This window comes from Coturnix japonica, chromosome 4 (assembly GCF_001577835.2).
Source record: "Coturnix japonica isolate 7356 chromosome 4, Coturnix japonica 2.1, whole genome shotgun sequence".
Lineage (NCBI taxonomy): Eukaryota > Metazoa > Chordata > Aves > Galliformes > Phasianidae > Coturnix > Coturnix japonica.
The window spans coordinates 19,591,514-19,614,147 of record NC_029519.1 but is presented as its reverse complement, the minus strand read 5'-3'; the positions used below and the strand labels follow the sequence as shown (position 1 = coordinate 19,614,147).

Here is a 22,634-nt window from a genome sequence, read left to right as displayed (position 1 = left end):
GCTATTCCCAAATACTTCCTTGCATTAGACAGAAATAGATTTAACAGCCTCCTTACAACCCATAGCAAATGGCTGTGCTCACATGTGCTGGTGGCTGGCTCACACTGTAGAGACAGAGTCTGGAGGCTTTCTTCATCCATTTCCAGATCCAAGTTTGAGAGATACTGCTTTACTTTCCGTGCCATCTGAGCATCTTCATACAGTTTTTTAGCGTTAAGGAAGGAGCTGCGGCGTACCCGCTTTTTATGACCCCCTGCTTGTGCAACATCAAGCACAGCTGCATTCGTACTGCCCTGGCTGAGAGACCTGGAGTAAATGAAGGGGGAAAAAAAGAGGAAAGTATGAGTTAGTGCAACAGAGAATCACTTAACAAGCATGAAACATGCAAAAGATTGCATGAATGTCAGTCTATGGTCAAAGCTCACATGCCTCATTCCAGTAAGTCAAACAGCTATAACAGATAGAAGGATGAAGATCAGGAAAATCTTTTTACTTGGTTACAGGCACTACTTTAATTACAAAAATATTTTAACCTGTTCTGCTCCAACTAGGCAGTATCACTTCACACATCAAGAAAAGCATTCAAGCTAGCTCTCTCACATAAGCCAGCTATTGAGAAGACTGGGGCATTAGGAAAAGCTCATGCAATAAGGCGATGCTGACAGAAGTCTACAGCTGAAGTTTATATTCCAAGACATGTAACAGAAGGCATTTTTTAAAAGTATCTTGGGAGTTTTCAGTCTGACCACATACAGAATGTATAACCCAGCTTTAAGGAATAAAACTTACTTGTAACTTCCTAGGATGAAAATAGCTTTTTCTTAAAAATGATTCGCTAATTCATGCTGACATAAAAGTCATGCAGGTTTTAATGTATGTACATCTATATAAGAGCTATGCATTGTTCCTGAATTGATAAAAGTTATGGTTGAATTGTAGTGGGAAAAAAGTTTAGCATGTACTGGAGTTATAACATTTCTATTTGACTGTGATAATTGTTTATTGGCCCTAAGAAAGTTAATACCAAATTTTAGCTGTTGCTAACTTCCCACTTCACAATTTCCATTTCACTTAAAGTCAATTTTTGGGCAATAGAAACTGGAGGTGGTGGGAATAAAATACCACTGCTATTTACTTGAATATTTTACAGGTTTTGTATATTAACCTCAAAAGCACTCCTGATCTAAAACATATCGTCAGTTAAAACGAAACAGGGTTAACAAAAGAAAGTATCAAAGCATCAGAAAATTAAAGATGGCAAGTAGGAAATAATGCAAATGGCAAGGGAAGAATGAATGGCTGTGTGCATTGTCTACAACCACTTACCCCAAACTCCTCCATTTCTTCTTCCTGCAAGTGAGAGCCAGGAAGAGTAAAGCATGGGTTTAAGAAGAGACAGAAAGATCACAAGCTCAGAAAGAAAAAGACCAGATCTAAGGACAAGCAGTTTCTAGAAGCCCACAAACACTAAAAAGATTCAGCTACACAGTCAGATACTGCAAACTCCTCTAAGTTCAAATTAAGGAAAACAATATGCAATAAGCTGGTCTAACGTGAAGGCAAAGACCATTCACTCTACATTTTAAAATTATTCTAACTTACACCATTTCAAATACAATCCCAATTCTATTAAATCAAAATGATCAAGCTCTCACACATCGCCATTTCAAGCAAAATAACACATCTCCCCCACCCTTCAACTGATGCAATCTTTTTCTTGAAATAAAATAACTAGCAGCTAATAAGTAATATAAACATCCGTGTGTGCGTGTGTGAAAAATCACAGAATTTAATGATTTCTCCAGTTTTAGAACTTCCTTTGATATATATAATGCACAATTTTGGTTAATCATTAATAACAAAAAAGCCCTCATACTGCTCCAACGTATCAAAGGGACTCAGAAGAGTTAGACATCAGCCCTGAAAATCAGTAATGTTTTCTGTTCACACAGAGCTCACTGAACAACTGCCCAGGACCTGCTGACAGGAAGAAAAATATATCCTTTACTCTCCCAGTACACAGAGAGGCAAGTGAAAAGCACCTCTTGCTGATACTTAGCCTTCTCCAAACTGGAAAAAGCTCTGCCTTCCACAACAAACTTACCTAGTTCTAAACATTAAAGCAGGATCCATGTTGACAGATGCCATGCGACCAACGTGGCGAATTTCCTTTGCGATCATTCTCAGCTTCTCAAAGTTGACTAAGCCCTCCACTTTGGAATCGTTTCCTAAAATTAATGATAATTAAAATCATCAGTGATTGGGTGCCAAAGTGCATTTTTCATAGCTGGTAAGAGATGAAGCACTTATGCTTTTACCTTCATGAAGGAATGTAAGGTCTTTTTTGATAACAGGAAACAAGGGAATAATAGGGGGCTGCAGATTTTGGCTGTTAAGGACATTACGGTATTTTGCCATATTCCTAGACGGATCAAATAAATCCTGTAGATCTTGGAACAGTTTTTCATACTTGCTTGGAAGCTTTTCCCAAGTAGTTCGGAGCCTTGCAACTGGTGCCAAATTCAGGCCACTTGAAACAGACAAAAAAGTGCAAGTTAAAGAACAGTAGAAAAAAAAAAAAAGAAGAAAAAGAAAAAGCTGTGCTCAGCTTTTAGGGTAAAATATCACAATATCACATAACCAGAATAGCATAGCACAACACCAATAAAATCATACAACTGAAAATTTCCTTTTCCAGTGTGCACTGCAGAAAAAATTAACAACATTTGAAGTAGTTAAACATTTTAGAGAATATGTATTTATTCTTGCTACTTTGGAACAGCTTCTGAACTGGATAATAATGTTGTAAACACAGAAGGACCTCAGTAACAATAATTTCCAGATTCCCAGAAATGTCATCTACATAAAATTCAGCTGATGACAGCACAAGGAGCTGCCTTCTGGCTGCAATAATCCAACTCCACTGTGCCTAGGTCAAATTTTGCTATGAAAGACTCCATATATTTGAGGCTATTCTAAAGCTGTAGAGCTGGTACAAAAAAAACAGTTTTCTCCCCCTTAACAATATCAATGAAGACAGTACCTTATGCAGTGGCTAGCATGTCTTGTTTATAATTTCTAAGTCTTGAAAAACTTGGTATAGCAGCATTCCTAATAGTATTTCAGCAAACATTACAGTTTCAAGTTCAAATTACAGGAAAATACCTTCCTTATTGGATCACCAAGTGCCACTGTTAGCAATATGAATTTGTTTAATAAATTTTTTAAGCAGAGATAAGTAAGGCTTTTCTTTTTTCTTTTTACTCAAAATAGAATTTGACAGTACCTAATGATAGCAAACATTGAGTTGAAATTCTTGCATTCTCTGCAGTGTAGTGCTATCTTAATGAAATGCTTGATGATTTTCATCCTTTTCAACTGGTTGGTTTCTCTTAGAATCTCCGAAGCTACCCAGAATGTTTCTTGATTTATCACTTCTTCAAACTTCTTTAGATTAGTGCAGCCTGTTTTTGATTTGAGTTTGAACAAGTCATCTATGTATTCTGTGGGTTCAATATTACGGAATAGCTCAAAGTTTCTCATGGAGAGCTGGGTAGCCACCTCGACAGTACTAAGCTGTAGTAGGGAAATTTGACTCTCTCTTAGTAGCTCTTGAGCATCTTCATCTGAACAAAGAGTTTCTGTTTCCATGTTGTTCTTCAGGTAATACCTGTAAAAACAAAATTCCAGAATATACTTGATACAGTATACTCAAATACTAGTGAAAATTAATGACAAGCTGTAACCACAGAATAAGCTGAATTTTAGCGGGTTTCGATATTAATTAGAAGGTACATAAGAAGTGATTTCTTGTAAAGAAACAGAATGGCAGTAATTAAATAATGCTTCTATTAACAGGATTCTTCATAAACTAGCATAGTCAGCTTTAGTCTATAATCTCACCTGCCACTTAGCTGTATCCTGTCAGCAAGCTTGGATAACTGATCAGGAAGCCTCCTTTGTTTGATTACACCCTCAGGTGTGACAGAGACTTCACACAGTGAATACGCCTCAGGAGTTGCAGTGAGAGCAAATTCCCTGATGGCCTGGATGACCACTTCTTTTGCTGTTGTGTCCTTACTGATCATGATGTAACGACTTTGTTGATCTGCCTTGAAAACCCTCAGAACTTGATCTGGTAAGTCTGAAAAAAAGTTGCACGCAAGATGTACAATTCAGTAATGCAGGAAAAATAAAAACAGCATAAGAACAAGCAACAGTATCAGTCGTACTGAATCAAACTCCTAATACTATTTTCTCTTTATTTCAGACTGTTTCACCTGTCCCATTCCCATGGAACAGAAATGTTGTTTATTTTGTATTCTCGTAGTTTTGTTTTTAAATGAAAGACTGGTCCTGCAAACATTCAGAAAAATACAGCTATCAAATGGGAAAGCTACAAAAATATGCCCACGTATGGACAGGTGAGCTAAAAGGATTTTCATAGGTGTTGAGTGCTGGTGAATTCCACTTAAGTCTGGGAGTAGCTAGAAATGCACATTTAATAGCCAGCTGTATACACAAATAGACTGCTGTAGGGTTAATACATCCAAGTACTTAACTACCAAAAAGACTATCCCTGATAAGTTTAACTCACTGTATCAAATGTGTAAATGATTGAAAATGTAATCACTAAAACATCATCACAGAGTGTAAGCGCTAAATAAGTCAAAGAAAGAAAGCTTTTCTAAGCATCTGGGTTTCAAAAATGATTGTTTCAAATGACTGGTGACAATTCCTGAAGTGAAGGTGTACAAGAAAGCTGTTTACAGGAAACCTGGGGAATTACCATCCTAACTCCAATGCTGCATTTGACATTTCTACCACCTCACTAACAGTTTGAAATCCCAACCCATTAATCAACTGATGTTCGATTGTTGTAATTATATTATAAAAAGAAAACAAAGAACTAAAAATTGTACTGCTGTCCAACAAATTTTTATTTTTTTTATTTTTTAAAGCTTTTAAAATACATGATAAAGTACTTTCAATTTATTTAATTTGATTTCTTCTCTTTATTACAAATAACCTTTTCTAGTGTTGTATGGTATGATATCTGCTCATCTTTATCTGATTAGAATTAATGTCTTCCCCCTACTGTTCCATTTCTCTTAGATAATTTGGAAAGGATCAAGGTAAATCCTTCTGATATGAATAGGCATACATGCTACAAAGGCTGTTTAGACCTAAATGGAACTAGGCCCATAACTGTCAAGCTCACAGTAATATATTTTGCATCTTGAGAAGCACTAATACTTAAGCATATTATGATTAAGTGATTACATCATTATTTACCCATAACACACATCAGTGTAGGCCAATTTTAAGCCACTCCCAAGTACTTGAATTAAATGTATGAATGCCTTTGGTAACCAACATGTCAATTTTGCCCATCATCATCAACTCATTATCAACCCGTCTGTCTTCAGTAATTAATTGAAAAGGGACACAGAGCAGGGCCTGAAGTCATTTAAACATATTTTGACATCATACGGAAGGCAGATGACAAAGACACAAACATTCAGAAGAATTACTAAAAATCAGAATGCTCTCTAGTTCCTGTTGTGTCTTGGTGTTACAGAAATCCTCGTCCCACAAAGAATTGCTACAAAGATAGGAAGCTGTTGCACACAATTGCGGGAACCCACACAGTACTCAAAAGAAGCAGGCATTTTGTGCAAGGAGAAAACCTGCTCTGCTAGATGAGTTAATATGAATTATTTATATGTGCATACCTATAAGAGCTGGTAGCAAAGCACTAAACAGCCTACAGTGAAGTCTACTAACAGTCAAAATGATTACAAATGCAGCAGAATTAACATGTAATTCAGCACATTTTCAAGTAAAACATCTTGAAAAGAATCATACTTATTCTCTTCACTCCTTTTTAAAGTGAAAACTGGAGCGACAGACAAAAGAGAGCAATGCTTTATGATAGCAGTCTAGTCCTATAGAAAACTTGTGGGGAAAGAGTACCAATAACCGATAGGTCATCATCGCTATATCATTTTGGATCCAATCAAAGAAAGACAGCACAAGAAAAGAAAAATCAAGGAACTGACTATATGAATGTTTAAAAATAAACCTTTACATATATTTATTTGAAAATATCTGTGCGGATGAGAAGTAAAGCTAAAAAGACTCCTGGCAGGGAAAAAAAAAAAAAAAAAAAAAAAAAAGGAATTACATTCTCATTTCCTTCTCAAAGACCACTCTTTCAAAAAGAGTTGTTTTATTTTTTGCCCTGAGAGATATCTCTCAAAGCCCCAAAGGATGGCCACACTACTACTACTAGCTTTCTTCTCTGATGTATTCAATGTCTTGCAAGCTGCCTCCATCTCCTTCTTTAATTTAGCCTAAGGTAATAAAAGAAATTAAAATTGTAGGCTTTAATTGTTTCCCTGTCTTGAAGTGTACAGTGGCATAACTCAGCTCTTATCTCCAGCACAACCATCCCTGAAGTCCTTAAGATACGTGCTTTAGGTTTCAGACCTCCCTTCCCCCTACTTCTCACTGAAGAAAAAACTAGAGCTGCAAAGTAATTCAAAAATATTCAATAGTTGATCATTTGAATAAGTTTTAAACAAAAGTAAATAAATAAAATGAAATGGGATTTGCTTGAGGTTTGAGACAGCACTCCCCACAGTTCTGGAAGTGAACCATTTGCTGTACTTGGCACATGCTGGAAACTGCCTAGACTAGCAAAGTAACAAGCTGAAGAACGGATTTTACACACATCTATGTAACATTTATAGCCTTAACACTGATTAAAGAGTGATAGGCTATTATTGATAAAATATTTTCAAAGTACAAGTAAGTGCCCAAATCCCAACTCTCCAGGAGTTCCAGCTGAGCCCTTCTCATATGATAAGGCTCTCAAGGTTGTCAAATTCTTTCCCTTTCTTACCCTCACTTCATAGTGTGTTCCTCTGTACTAAATATGTGTTGCCTTGATAATTTTGTTTGATGGAGAATTTTTAAATTATTACTCAGAATGGATTTCAAATCACTATATATACAAAGCATTCAGAATTCAGCTGTAGACTCTTCTGAGGGACAGGACGATTAACAGGCAACTCAGAAACTCTGTGCCTTACAAGATTATGTAAGAAGTCTGTTCAGAAAAAGACCAAAATACAGTGTGTCCAAGTCCAATGCCCTTCTGCTCTATTTTAAGCTTATGAACTTCCATGCTATTTGAAAATACTGCAGTCTTATAAAGACTGATCTATCATAGCAGATTATGAAGCACCATGCAAAAGTTTTCACTTGCCAGGAGTATTCAGTCAGGAAGAGGTGCTCTGTATACAACATACTTCAAAAACATTCATCTATACACAACTGGGCAAAGTGGAGGAATGTAGTAAGCATTCATAAATGGTTAATGAGGATGACAGTGCATAGTTAATAAAAACCTCGTATGTACTTCAGATTCCAAAGTCCATAAACAAAACAATAAATTTTTTAAAATAAAAGATACAAAACTATAAAATGGAGAACAAAAAAGGATCCTTACCTGGAGTTGTATTGAAGTCCAAGATGCGGTGATGAGACTGTAGTAGATCAGGATTACTGGATGACAGGGTTCCACTGACAGGTAAAGCAGGAGGAATGTGCTTTGATTGCCTCAGTCCTACAATGCTGTCATCCTGAGATTGGCCAATTCCAATGTCACTGCATCCAGAAAGAAATATATGTTCAGAGCTTGGACTATAGCAGGGGAATGCAAAGAGTTCTGTAATACTACATTTTCCAGACTCTCAGGAATTGTTATTTGTGAATCAGTATTCTCCAGAAGATAGGGATTGCTGCCTAGCTTTGCTAACAGCACCCAAATGTGTGGGACATGTATCACTGTTCTTGCATCTTTGACTAGTGCTGCTGTCCCCTCAGTGTCAACTGAACATCCCCTCACAACAACTGAATTTCACAGATCTTTCACCCCAAGACAGATAGGATTTGCAACTGTACTTTGGGAGTTACTATAGTTATATAGTATAGCATGATCTATTCACAAATAGATAGCAGGGGATTGTTTAGCATAACCTTTTAGCCCTTCTACCCTGTATCACCCTCTCAGAGTTCCTCTTCACTGTACATAATTGAAACAATGCCAGCTGACTTGAAAGGCTATGCTATGTGTCCACAGTTGGATGCTACCAGCATCCCCCCCAAAGTGACTAACTGAAAATATTCCGTGATAAAGGTGAAAGACTTTGTCTACTAAATTGTGAAATGTTGGTTCCCAAAAGTCAGTAGTGTTAGACGGATCGGGGACAGAATTATGATCATACTACAGCAGCTGCTATCTGCTTATTGCATGTTGAGTTGAGAAGCTAGGCATCAAACTTTTCTAAAAATATATAGCTGCACATCCTTAATAAAATATTATGTGTGTAAAATGTTGAAACACAGATGCTATAGAGATTGAAAATTATTTAAAACTCAACCACTATAGGAAAAGTCTTCTAAAAAGACTAATACATCTAAATCTGTATCCACACTTGTAAATAAAGCATAAATCAGAACTTCAATTTCATTGCAAAATGATGCTACACAACATCAAGCTACTAAATTTGATGACAGAACACAAATGGCATTTGTACCCTAACCTGGGGGCACTTTGGTTTTTGTATAGTATTCTATCCATCCTCGGAAAGCCCATACAGAAGTAATTAAGGGCCTGATAATTATCCCTGTAAAGCTGTTATAGCATAAGCATCCTTCTGTGTTCACAGGAGGATCACTGCCCAGTATGCTCTTGTACCACTTCTTTAAGTGCTATGAAGTGGAAAGCATTCTGGGGAGCAATGACAATACCCACACCATGTGAATGACACAGACACAGTCACTGCTTTGTAGAAGATGATGATACCTGAAAGTGTCTGTGTATGTTTTTTGTTATTTTGAGGTGAGCTTTTGTTTTTTTCTTTAAACACAAGGCAGCCCCACATTACAGAAATATTTTATGAAGTGTCATGAGGTTCATGAGAGAAAAATACTCAAAACCGAAATAGAGTTGCTGGATTCCCTCATCCATAAGATAGCTGAATCTGAACATCTGTATTTCTGTACTTCCACATAAAGCATGAAATGCTGCGACAAGCAGTGATCAACACAGCACAGTACCCTTACAGCAAGCCACAAATAAACTTCACTACTACTAAAAAGCATTCCCAATAATTGAAGTTTGGTCTTTCAAGTAGGAGCCACTCTACACACAAAAAAGCACATAAATGAACAAACGGGACAAACAAAATGCTTTCTGGCAATTACAGAAACTATGCCGGACAGTACATAGAAGTGTTAACGTTAATTTTTCTCCAAATTAAGTCAGACAATATGCCCCCCTCACTTCTTACACTAAGTAGATTCAGGTACATCACATATTCATTTCTGGGTCTGTCACTATTATATAATCTTTTCATATTTTACTGCACCAATCCTGTGCGTCATAACCGAAGCAGCTTCACTGAAGTGGATCAACTGACAAACATCAGGCTTTTAAAAAATTAAGAGGAATGTTCCTAAACTACTTCTAGCTTCCCTCTAAGTGTTCATATACTAAACTGGAAAGAAGTAACTCAGTTTACTCTATTTTTAAAACACAGAACACTCCCCTAATTCTGATTTCAAATTACACAAACAAGAAATGAACCCCAGAAATTTCAGCTATAAATAGCAGTTCTAGAGGACTCCCAGGTCCCATGAAGATCAACTGCTCTCATCACTAGGCAATAAATTTTATTTTCTGGGTGAAAGGAAATTGTGCTTTTAAAGGAAAGTATTTATGTTATTTTCTATAGTGCTTGCTGTGCAGAGACAGCATTATCTGATAAACAACTTCCCTGCTGAATGACAAATGTGGTAGAACAGGTAGAGGAATGGCAGAAGTGTCCAAGTGCCTCTTGCTTCAGAATAGCATGCTGAGCATCCCCCTGAATGGCTAAAAACAGAGAAGAGAGCGGGGGGCTTTCTCCTAATCTGAGGTGCTGAACCATGGACTGGGTAAAGCTTTGTAAAAGCTGGAAGGGTGATGGTACTTAGTTTTAATTTGAAGCAAAACCACTCCAGGATGAGAAGTGGTGTCAAGTGCTGCAACCAAGGAGCTTGAGTAGTGCCTATGAGAAGGAGATTTTGTAGTAGCCCCAGAGGAAATGACACTATTTGCTCAATTTGGGAAGTTACTCAATGTCATCAGAATGAAAAGCAAGACTGAAGGAATGTATTATCTACTGATCAAAACGATTTGTCCTTGATACTGGCTTAATGTCTCACAAAACTGATAAGTTACCTCAGTCTTAACTAGACTGGTTTCATTTGGCTACACTCTAGAGACACCAAAATCACACAGTGTGTTCACTTTCAAGACAACGTAGATACCTTCACCTCGTAAGCTGGCTAACTGACTCATGAAGTCTTTAAATACCTACTCTAAAATAAGTAAATCAGCTTTTTTATCCTCTTCACTGCTGCTTTTAAAAACTCACAAGAATAAAGTCCCCTCATATATGCAACACCATTCCTAATTAGAAAGAACAAGATAGAAGTTTCTACAGAATGTGAAGAAAAAAGCAGAAACAAGCAAATCTACAGCTACACATCTCTATGCAGAACTGTGCAGACAAACAGCAACAGGCAGGCAAAACATCAACAGGCTTTGCAGATAAGCTGCTATATATATCATATGAAGTAAAGCTAGCAAAAGGAAAACAAAATAGGTCAAGTGTACTGTTGTTGGTTGGTTGTTTTTTTTTGTCTCTTACCCAAATATATCCCTGAACAGAAAACATGCACAAACAAAACAAAACAAAGTGAAAACCAACAAGAGAATTTTATGTCAAAAATGCAAAAATCACATCAATAGTATGCTTGGCTCATCACAGGAACAAACATGTAAGACTGGTGAAACAAAAGAGAACATTCTAAAGACAAACAGTATATGAGGATTTACAGATGCTCCTCTACATAAAACTATCCACATAAATTTTAGTAAAAATCATTATTTGGATATAATCTTCTATATCTCTTTAATCCCCATATATCAGTAACATCCATATTTATCCATTACTAATAATTCAGAAGACTATTCAGTTTTGAGCAGGAATACCTAGTATTAGTCATTAGCATGAAAAGAACCTAAATTTTTGGCAGAAGCATCTTCTTAAAGAATTTTGAAAAGATTTTTCTCAATGGCATGCAGAAAGGAAAATACAGGAAAAAAACATTTATTAAACATCAACTATCCTCTACTCTTCAGCTTTGCCATTTTCATGTTCCTCCCATTGATGGCACTTGTCTAGGACAAGTTTTAGGTTCCTATAAAAACTATATAAAACTGTTTCCAACAATCTTCATCAGAACTCCATCCCTAAAATGTGCTTGCAGAAGAAAAGGTATCAGAACAAAATATTTAGCTTTCATAAGAAAACTCACTTTCATCAAATAACCCAAGTTTTAACCTCAGTCTCCCCTTGATGGCAGCATGCTTAAGTTCTTACAGACCACTGGATTGTGTACAGATAAAAATTCTTACTCCCATCAGCAATTTGCAAGCAAATCTGCTTTGCAGAGTTATAGTAAAATTAATTGCCTGGGGTGCTTCAAATAAACAGTCATCTTAAAAGAAATTAGTAAATAACAAAGTATGTTGTTGCTGTACCTTTTAAGAACTAAACACATTCACACTGACACCACAAACTGCATTATTAGGAGTTTATGGACATGTGAATATTCCAACTAGTACTCCCCAGTACACTGAAGATATAGAAGTGTTTTGCCGTAATAACTAAAAGTATCGTGACAAATAAGTATCACAAGAAGTTATTAAAATGTAACACAAAGCAAATAATTAGAAGAAATCCAAAAACTCACTTGTATGGTTTCTGAGGCAGAATGCTGATTCGAGTCTTGTCAAGTATCTTCTTTAACTTATTTCTTCCCCCAACTGTGTTGGCTTTACTTTTCTTATTTACTTTTTCTAATCCTATTACCTGTTCCACATCAACAGCCAGATCTGGGATGGAATAACGGCTCGCCTTTTTAATATCACCGATTTTAGGCAAGTGAGGAGCACCATTTCGTTTTTCCTCTGACAACCGTGTTAAAAGTTCTTTAAAAACTGTTCAAGACAAAAGGAATGAAAGAAGAACAAAAAACATAAAAGATAAACACTACACACTTGACCAGTTCACTTTTAAACTACAGCACCTTCTGTTAATTCAAATATTAACTGAATTTAGAGGTAAGACTAAATAATTTACAGCTTTTTAAGAAGACACTGATTTTCTGAAGTAAGAATCAGAAAAAAAATCTAAAACTGAGCCCAGCATGAAAAAGAAATACACCAGATAATCAAATTATTACATGGATTTTGTCAGCAGAAGGAATTTGACTTTTCAGTTTAAAGATATGGACTTCTGTGAGATAACAGCATATTTGAAAGAGAACAAATTAAAATAGGCAAGAAAATTAACAACTGTGAAGGAAAGTTTTAAACTAACGGCCAGCAATGAAAGCTCAGAGGTGGGCAATAATTAGCAGCATCAAAAGTCAGAAATCAGAGGGAAAACTGATAGAGATACTATGAAAATTCCCTGACCTCTTGGCTGTTGTGGCCATCTGCCAGATGTACAAGAACACCTGAAATCTTATAAGTCTAACAGGCTGAGTATAACAAAAGTGAGAAGGTCAAACTTATTACTGCTCCCAGCTTTCTCCCACAGCACTGTAGCAAACAGTCATCTATCTACAAGGCAGAAATTCCTGACAAATTTGTGAATCATTTCTTCTACAACTTTAATCTTAACCAAAATGTCAGCACATTTACATATTTTTTTAAAAAACCTGATATGACAACAAATCCAGATCAGTTTGGAACAAGATATTACCTATAGACAAATAGAGAAAAATATCACATCTGATGATTTGATTTGTAATGATAAATCCACTTCTGAGAGATATGAATCTATGTTAGAACAAACTGCAAGATTAACACTGGAGGCCACATAAAAGGATAAAAGGAATGCACAAATCTCTCCTAGGAAGGAAGAAGAGAAAGGTTTTTGAAAGGTTTACCCAGAGAGGTTGATGATGCTCCCCTCCTGGAAGCATTCAAGACCAAGCTGGATGGGACTTTGAGCAACCTGGTCTAGAGAGAGGTGACCCTGACTACAGCAGGGGTGCTGGAACTAGATGATCTCAAAGGTCCCTTCCAACCCAAACCAGTTTATGATTCTATGATTCTGGGTTCTGAATAAACAGAAAGCCACTGCTATGGGTCTAGCACAGAACACACAAAAAGTAATGATTCTTGTACAGTCTTGTATACAGGACACTGATGTAAGGAAGACTTCAATTATTTACATATCTTTGCAAAGAATAACCTGTCTGTACAGAAATAGTCTGATAGTTATTTTTTTTAAGTGTGAATAATTTTAATCTTAGGAAAAAGAGAAGCTTTCTGTATATTAACAGCTTAGAAGTAGAATATCTTCAAAGAAAATCACCATAAAGAAGGAAGATATTTTAAGAAACGGAAGGAGTAAGAAAAAAATAGAATATTCAACCCAAGAGTTTGAGCTAGCACAGATTTTGAGAAGATAAACTAAGAACTGATGTTGGCCAGTTGGCACTTACCGCAGATGAACTTACTATATTAAATAAACAAAAGTAATCCCTCTCAAGAAATGAAGAAAAACAAAAGCAAAGAAAGAAATCATTGTTTCTCTGGTACTTTCTGTGAAACTAATGATTAAATGTAAGGAATTGTAGAAGAAATGGGGAAAAAAATGGTAAGCAGCTAAGAATGAGTATTCAAAGCAAGGTTTTATTCCACTGTAACCATTTTTGCCTTTAATAATCTTTTCTTCCAGCAGTACACAAGAAATTACCAAGGGATCTTAAAAGCCTCAAATACGACTAAAGGAAAAGCAAAGAACTAGTAACAGTATCGTAGAAAAGGAGCTGGGGTCTAGAGAGACAAGTTAAATAATATACAGGAAAATGCCGTTAAGAAATAGGAACCTCCTCTGGAAAATTATTGATAGGAATACTGCATGCAATACAGCTGTTCTGATACTCCACTGTGATGTGATTTCAGTATTTGGAGTGGATTCAAAACTTAGAAAGCACAACTTAAGAAATCAGGTTAGGCTTAAGACTAAAGCAACACATGTAACCAAAAATAATCCAGAGATATTTTTGCAAACAATTTACAGAGAAACAAGCACATGCAACTAAATAAGCATATACAGATAAATTAATAGATGTTTCATAATAAATAATTGAAATATTAGAATCATTATTGGAAAGGAAGAAGAAAATCCCCAGGATATAGACTTGACAAATAACTGTTGGAAAAAGCCTATGCATATTTAACCATCAATTAATTAGTGCAGTGGCATCCTGTGGAAATATTCTGCCCTGCTTATTTACAGTGAAGATCATCATGGAAGAAATACTTAGGGAACACATCAATGAATTATATAAATAATATAAGTACCTAGTGGGAAAAAAAATAAAATCAAATAAGATGCACAAGATCTATTTCTAATGATAGAAATAGAGGTCCCAAGCTGCTTAAAGACTCCTTCAGGACTGATTTGGTACTTGTTAGAAAGAGAAATTGAGAGAATAGACTTGGAGATTGTTAAAGCCCATTTTGCAAAAACGTTTTTATTAATCTTACTGTACTCATCATACAGCACAGAATGAAAAAGTATGCAGAAGTACAGTCAACAGATTAAGATCATTAGACAACTGAACTGCCAAAAAAGCTTCTTTCTTGAGACAGAGCTAAATCTTACAAGTGTCATTGTGTTTCATAAATTCAAGCTAAATGGCCTCTGCGGTTCCTGCCTCTTAACCCAAACACAAGCACTTCTGAGAATTAAGTGACCTCAAACAACCTTATTTGTAAATTTTTCTCTGCTATTTTGAATTCAGACACTTCAGGACATGGCAAAGCTCCTGTTCCAATTCTTCCTAACTCAGAAGTATTTCAAGTAACTATTTTAAAACATTTCCAAATGTCTTCTGTACAAAATGAAAAGCATAATCTAAATTAGAACAAAAAGTGTGCGCAAACTTACCAAATAAATTGGTTTTCACAGTGATAGACAGATGAGTGTTGTTTCTAAGGATTTCCATGGCTTTTGACAGCTGAATATTTTCGAAGTTTTGACCATTCACTTCCAATATCTAAAAATATAAAGAAATTAGCATTATTTTCATTTAGTGTGCAGAATGGAGGAGAAAAAGAGGAAAAAAATAACAAAACATCACATTTTAACATACATACCTGGTCTCCACGTTTCAAGCCTGCTTCTGTAGCTTTACTACCAAAATCTACGCTGTCAACAAAAATCCCAAATCCTTTTTCTGACCCTCCCAGCAAGATAAAAGGCAAAGGGGCTTCTCGAGATGGCTTTGTTAAGGTTATCAATCTTCTTTTTGCTTTAGCGGCGCAAGCGATATTTAACAGCCTCAAATGTCCACCCATTTTCTACCAAAAAAGAAGAGCATGATGAGTTATATATAATGACAGCCCATTTCTTGCTATCTCAAACTGTCAGAAAAAAAACTTCTTACCTCCCTCTCCAAATTGTTCTCAAATTCTTCCAGAAATCGAGTCATAGCAGGATCTCCTTCAAAGTCATTGAAATGGTTGTTCACCCACAACAATACTACCCGTGTAACCTGAAAATTAATTAACTAATTACCAAACAGTACTATTGCAAAGTTCTTAAAAACAAACAAACAAACAAGCAAACAAAAAAAAAAAAACAAAAAAAAAAACAAAAAACCCCAACTATTTCTTACAGCTTCTGAAAGTTTTCATCGCAATCCTAAATGTTATATATCCTGATTTCACTGATATGCAACCATTTACCAGGAGGAAAGAATTAAGTGTAAAAATTGCCTGAGTTGTATTTCACAAAGATTACTGAAGTTAGAAAGGTGACACTGGCTGAGTCAGATTTGCTCAAGGTATTGAGGTAGATCAATTTCTGACTTATAATCAACAATTTCCTGTCCACATATATTTCAAAACCTGCTTAACTCTTCATGCACATAATCATTAAGTTTTTGATGTTTTTCTTAGACTGACTCTTGAAACTCACAAAACGTGAGATAAGCCACCATAAACTTCATTAAGCATTTGCCTGTGTCAAAGAACTATTGAACATTTACAGAGGCAAGAAAAAGGAGCTACTGTGAGAAGCACGAAAGAGGTGAATACATGCAATTTTCTTCCTTACATTCAATCTTCCATCTCCTCTCTCTTCATCCTTCCTCTCTCCATACAACTATGGTTATCAAGTTCAAATGGATATTAGCTCATATTTTAAAATTTGTTGGGATAAGATAGGGATGCTACCTATCAATATATTACTGAAAGTAAAGCTAAAAACCAAGAGCTATTTTTCTGTTATTTTTCTCTAATGAAGGCTTTCACTGCAAAATTTGTTCTTAGTAAGTGATCTGACCTGAAAGCTTCTTGTTCTAAAGACCTGAGGCAAAGCATACAAAAGCAAACCTCAGCACCCCTATGGGAGCCATATAGTTTGGGTTCACACTGTTTCCAAGAGGGCTCCCTTTTACTCTGAAAACAAGGTGAATTGAGAAGAATTGTAGCAGTTCTCAACCAAACTAATCTACTATTTTAGAGAGATTGGGTTCTAAAATGGAATAATTACACAGTACCTGTTCTACAGCCCACAGCCCCAAGAAAATAGCATAGGAGTAGCATTTTTCCATTCTTAAAACAAAAGACAAACTTCTTTTTTGTTAAGCATCTCAGTCTTTTTTCATTAATACAGATCGCATTGGAAGATACAGATCATGCTTATATAAATTAAATTCGCAGCAACCACAATTTTTTTAAATCATCTGGGAAGTTGTGAGCCACATAATGTATTTTAAACCACAGCAGTAAAAACTTCAACATCAATACTACTTTCAAAGTTGGAACTTAGTGCTGTACTCAGCAGACACAGCACTGAAATGGTTTAAGCAGTGACTCCGAGAACAATGTCAATAATAGCACTGCTATAAAAAAAGGTTAAAGCTTTAAACTCAAGTATCCTGACACTGGGCAAAACCATAAGGAAGGCAAGATCCCAAATATACCTGACTACTAACTATTGATGGGACTCACTGTGCTTTACTCATTTATTTCCCTCTCCTAACAGTCTGTCAGCTTCCAATAGAAAACAGCCAAAACTCTCCAGATCTCACTTGTCACTTATTTTTGCTCTTCCCAACTTATTGTTTTTCCTGAACTTGTATCAAGCAGCCTTTTTGTCAGCACTGCTCAGCTCAGTGTCAGAGAGGGCTGGCTCTTGAGATGGCAGAACAAAGAGCTGCTCTGTTTCTAGTCCTAACAGCAACTACACTTGCTTATGTTCTTAGAGGCTGAGAGGATTATCCATGGGAGGATAGGAAAAATAAGTTTAAAGATGAACTCTGGTATTATAGCTCTGAAGCTCTAGCAAGTCTGTACTAAACAATATTAGCTGCAGCTTTCCAGTGTACATGGCAATCAGATTTTCACAGAAACAGCTAGTATTTCCCTAAAGCAAAGCCTAAACTTTCTGCCCAGAGAGGAACAGGCACAAGGCACAGACACAGTAACATTTCTAGTTGAAAAGTATATTTTCCAACTATTGCTTTACATTTGAAAAACGAATAACATTGTAAATAAAGCATTACAGTGTGAAGCACAATTTGGCCTCAGTTGACATTGTGTGGGTATCAGAGTGCCAGGGCTGGATAGACAAGGCCTTGCTCCTCCATCCTTCCCTAGCCTTGTCTAGGGAAGGAGCTATTTGATTGCTGTATACTTTTCCTAATGCTGTGAAAGGCTCAGCAGATTTCTAACAGTGGCTACATTTAGCTATATTTTCTAGTGCCTTTCTATGAGAATGAACTATCACCAAATGTTTGCCAACATGTATTAACTAGTATTATAACAGAAAACATGGGACTTCATTTTATACTTGGATTTCCAGGCACTAAAGAATTCCACTGAACTATATTAAATAAATATGGAAATTATCAAGGAAAAAAGCTTTTTTTTATATTAGCAGCAATTAAATTAGGCTGTAGAAAGACAAAAAAATGAAAAATGGAATACAGCTTATGTATGTCAAACACTGTAATTCTTACTTTTATCCATGCAGTTTGCCATTAAAATACTTCATCACCTATTTACATCTTACTCAGTTTAGTTGATTAAAAATATTTCTATTACTAATAGGTTATTTTTTCATGTCTATGATAAAAGGTGTGTAAATTTAAGGGGATCTTAACCTTATCCCTGAGGCTGGGGTCATTGAACCACTCCAACAACTTTTTCCCCACTTCCATTGGGCTGGAAAGAAAGGTCCGATATGTCAATAGGAAGTCTTCTATAAATGTTGGGTCTACCACAGAGTGTTCTTCCACCAAATGCATTGTTAACCTCTCCGCTGTTCCCTATAGAGAAATTAAACCTTAGTTATTTAAATGTATTTTCAACTAATGATTTTTTTTTTCTCATAGCATACTGAAGATGAATTATACTAGAAAGAACAATACAGTTGCTATTAACTGATGAGATAAACAGCACAGTTCAACCATCCTTATAAGAAATGCAGAAAAAAATTCTGTAATTATGTTTTACAAAAATCATATTGTTAATCATGTGCATAACATTTTAAAGATTAATAATAAAAGTTTACATCTTTTACTTTCAAATATATAATTTTATAACACATCTCAACTAATCTTGTGCCTTACTTTACAATTACAGAACCACAGAATGGCCCAGGTTGGAAAGGACCTTGAGGATCATGAATCTCCAACATCCCTGCCACAGGCAGAGCCACCAACCTCCACATTTAATACTAGACCAGGTTGCCCAGGGCCCCTCGAACACCTCCAGGGACAGGGCATCTACAACCTCTATGGGAAGCCTGTGCCAACACTTCACCACTATCACAGAAAAGAACTTCCCCGATATCCAACCTAAGTCTTCGCTCCTTCAACTTAAAAACATTTCCCCTTGTTCTGCTATTATCTATCTTTCCAAAGAACTGACTCCCCTCCTGTTTGTAGGCTCTCTTTAGGCACTGAAAGGCTGCAATTAGGTCACCCCTAACCCTAACCTTAGGTCCTAGAGGGACCTAACCTTAGGTCCTTCTCTGCAAGGCTACTCTCAAGGACTGCTCCTTACAGTCTGTATACATGTCTGGGATTCCTCCAGCTCAAGTGCAAAACCTTGCACTTTGCTGTGCTGAACCTCATTCCATTCACCTGGGCACACCTTTCAAGTCTGTTGAGTTCCCTCTGAATGGCACCCATTCCTTTATCTGCCAAGTGCAGAGATTTATTAACACAGACCTTTGAAAGACTTTCCCCATCTTTGCTTTTACCTTGATGACAATGTGACCTTTTCTTGTTCCAGTGCGATCAAGCTCTCTGTGCTCCTTAACCATCACAATCTCTCCTTCCTCTTCTACCTTCTGCATGTTCTTTTCCACTTGATTGAGGATGCGGCAATAATCTTGCTGAGCTATACAAACAAACTGGAAAGAATCATCACGCACCAGTATTAAAAGGAAAAGTCTTTTAAAAAAAAACAACAGCAAAAACATTTAGAATTATGATGGAAATACTTTATCATCAAAAAATTAGTTGTTCAAACTGTAGTCAGATTTTTCTTATCAGCAGTTCAGCTGCAATAAGCAGATGAATACACAGTTCTGTTCTTCCAATATGATCTTGCAATTAGAGGAGCCCAAGATTGATCAGAGCAAGATGACTTAGCATCATCAACCATTTTTGTTCAGCAGCTACAACCACCCTGATTCTAGAGATGAAGCTCAGTATCCTGCAGCTGATATTGTCCACTTTTGTGTGCTATTTAAAAGCAGTAAGAGAGATGGTAAGAAAAACTTTGCTTTTTGTTTATTGGGGTTTTTTGTGTGTGCGTGCTTATTACTATTCCAAATTATTTTCATTTACTGTTAAAAAAGACAATCATCAAGAATTCTTTGCAAGTATTTGAAATTAATCTGTCTTCTTAAATAAACTTAAGTAGACAGAAAGGAAATTACAGCGTTTCTCTTATTGACAAGTAGCAAAGTCATTGTGTATGATGGTTTTGACACTGGGCATGAGATTCCCAATTAGAATTTCTCTCTCACCCTTCATAATTAATTTATGTAATTTCTTTGTTTCCAGCAGTTATCAGGAGATAAAACAGAGCTCCTACAATCTGGATTAGTTGCAGAACATTATTCTAACAAGATGCCATTTATGTGTTTATTCAAAGTTAGATGGGCAATGTAAACCAGGTGACTCCATTAGCACATTTTCACCTATTTCAAAGGGCATCTGATGAAAGCTAAATACCTATCAAAACCAACAAAAATGCTTAATTTACTCTCATAAAGTTAATAAGCACTACACCTCCAGATTAAGCTAGTTATTTTATGCTACAAGAAGAGCACCTTACAACTGATTGCTTGTGTTACAGCAAATGTCAAGACATATTCCTTGAAAGGGCAGGCCAGCTGAAGCTAAAAGGTCTACTCTAAAACCAGAGGACAGAGATGAATCCCTCTAAGATTCAGTAGCGGAGTCCAGTGCAGGGAAGAATCACTATTATCTACAGAAGTAAAAGAGCCTTTAATGGGTAATGGATCTTGACATTCTACTAAAGGAATTAAACTGAAAAGCAAGGATATATGCAAAGGAAAAGGAAACTGAAGCAATAGATATATGAAGCAGGCTACTGGGCCTTGAGCTCTGGAGAAAGCACATAAACTTTATCATTCAAAAAAATTCCTATTTGGATGAACAGACTTCAATTTCCTGGACTGTACATACAAACACTGGAGCCATAGTTCTCAAGTATTGCACTGGTTATGCACTGGAGATCTTACACATTCACTCAAATTTAAAATAAAGCTTTGTCTGGCTGCTCAGATGTATTACTTCTATATGTACGTGGTTTTGTTTGTACAATTATACAACTCTACCTGGCAGTCATCCACTTTGGTTCTCATCACTCCTTTCATATATTCCTTTTCCATGGTAGGGGAAACTCCAAAACTGTTTCCCATGCACAATATCTCTGTTCTTCCATCAGGATATGTCACTTCCACAGAGCCATTCAGAATGACTGACCAGGAATCCAGCTACAAAGTAAATGTTGCAGGACACAAAAAGACTGAATCACTTAACACTGTAATATCATACAATATAGATATATTTGTCTCCCCAAAGGAAAAGTCTTTTCTTCTGCATCTATTAATAAGATGTATATACTAGGCTTTGAAATGTTGAAATGTATTTCCAAAATCAGCTCTAAGAGGCAAGAAGCATTGCATATGTTACAAAGACCATTTTCTTAGACATTTATTGAATAAGAAACACTGCATAAATACTTATGGAAAGCTTGATAGGGCAAAAAAGAAGGGGATGCTTTTGCACTCTCAATTTCACTCTTTTTAATTATTTTTTTGTCAAAAAATTGGACCTTAACACTGCAGAAACTGGGATGTCTGGTATAACAGGAAAGTCAAAAGTAACGTCCACTGACCTCTTCCCCATCATTCAGTACAATAGTTCCTGCTCTCTCCACAACTGCAAACACCATTACAGCACAGAGCTCTCTTCTTACAGACATTGTCATGTTTGCAAAGGCAGGGAGTTGATGCATAAATTCCAGTAGTTGTTCTGAAGAAGAAAAAGCCCACTGAGTCATGCACGTCAAAACAACAAAGCAGAGCAAAGACGGTTCTTCAGAAAGATGCCTAAGGCTACTTAAGCTAAAATGCTGCACAATCATTTCTGTATACTAATAAATCCTATACAGTGGCCAGTTGTAATTACTGAATATTTTGTAGGCATAGACTAGCTGGTCATATCATCAATAGAAACCCTGCAAAGTAAAAGTCAGCATAGTAGAAGAATTGTAATGCAATCAAGAGATCTGAATACAGCCAATGAAACTAATTCTTCATTCAGCCAGACCAATAACTCCATTGAAACTAAGACAGGCCTATATAAAACACATTAAGACATAAAGAAAGGAAATTTCACAAAATTGAGCAAGTTCCTTGGTAAGTCCATTCCTTCTGTGTCCAGGCTAGACTTAACAGTAATTTGTACATGGCCATAACTTGAAGTGTTCAAAAGTTCCCTTAGGATGGAAAAGGATTGGTGTTGTTCTGTCTTCTATGTACACTGGAGTTATACTTGTACTCAGTTATGAGCTTCTCCCATGTTTTGACTTTTCACACAGCCCATATCCAGATAGAGCTCATTTCTTCTCCTTAATAGAGAGGGATTATATGCCCTAAACACTATACATTTTTTGCATTTATTTTTATCAAATGTACTGAAAATAGTCCATCTTTTCCCTAAAGTTCTATTTGCGCAGAATCCCAGCTGAGGCTGGCAGGACCTGCTGGGTGCATCAGGCCTAGCCCTGGCTGCAGGAGGGCCACCCAGAGCAGCTGCCAAGGCCCATGTCTGGGCGGCTCTGGGAGATCTCTGAGGAGGGGACTCCACAGCCTCTCTGGGCAGCCTGTGCCAGGGCTCTGGCAACTGCAGGGCACAGAAGTGCTGCCTGGTGTTCA

General features: G+C 36.5%; 1 protein-coding gene across 8 annotated transcripts in view; it reads right to left on the bottom strand.

Moving 5' to 3' along the window:
- The window catches only part of RAPGEF2 (Rap guanine nucleotide exchange factor 2), a 162,411-nt gene that overhangs the window by 12,336 nt on the left and 127,441 nt on the right, over positions 1-22,634 (bottom strand). For 7 of the 8 annotated variants that reach the window (XM_032443993.1, XM_032443995.1, XM_032443997.1 and 4 more), the window contains 15 exons: positions 21,593-21,729; positions 21,030-21,188; positions 19,419-19,571; positions 18,316-18,480; positions 15,592-15,699; positions 15,302-15,505; positions 15,093-15,201; positions 11,875-12,121; positions 7,517-7,674; positions 3,904-4,144; positions 3,287-3,670; positions 2,319-2,530; positions 2,105-2,228; positions 1,327-1,350; positions 83-306 (listed from right to left, as the gene is read on the bottom strand). In XM_032443993.1, the coding sequence (XP_032299884.1) occupies positions 83-306; positions 1,327-1,350; positions 2,105-2,228; positions 2,319-2,530; positions 3,287-3,670; positions 3,904-4,144; positions 7,517-7,674; positions 11,875-12,121; positions 15,093-15,201; positions 15,302-15,505; positions 15,592-15,699; positions 18,316-18,480; positions 19,419-19,571; positions 21,030-21,188; positions 21,593-21,729 (2,649 nt within the window). The remainder of the gene's footprint in view (positions 1-82; positions 307-1,326; positions 1,351-2,104; positions 2,229-2,318; positions 2,531-3,286; positions 3,671-3,903; positions 4,145-7,516; positions 7,675-11,874; positions 12,122-15,092; positions 15,202-15,301; positions 15,506-15,591; positions 15,700-18,315; positions 18,481-19,418; positions 19,572-21,029; positions 21,189-21,592; positions 21,730-22,634) is intronic. The other variant, XM_032443996.1, reaches the window with a different exon arrangement.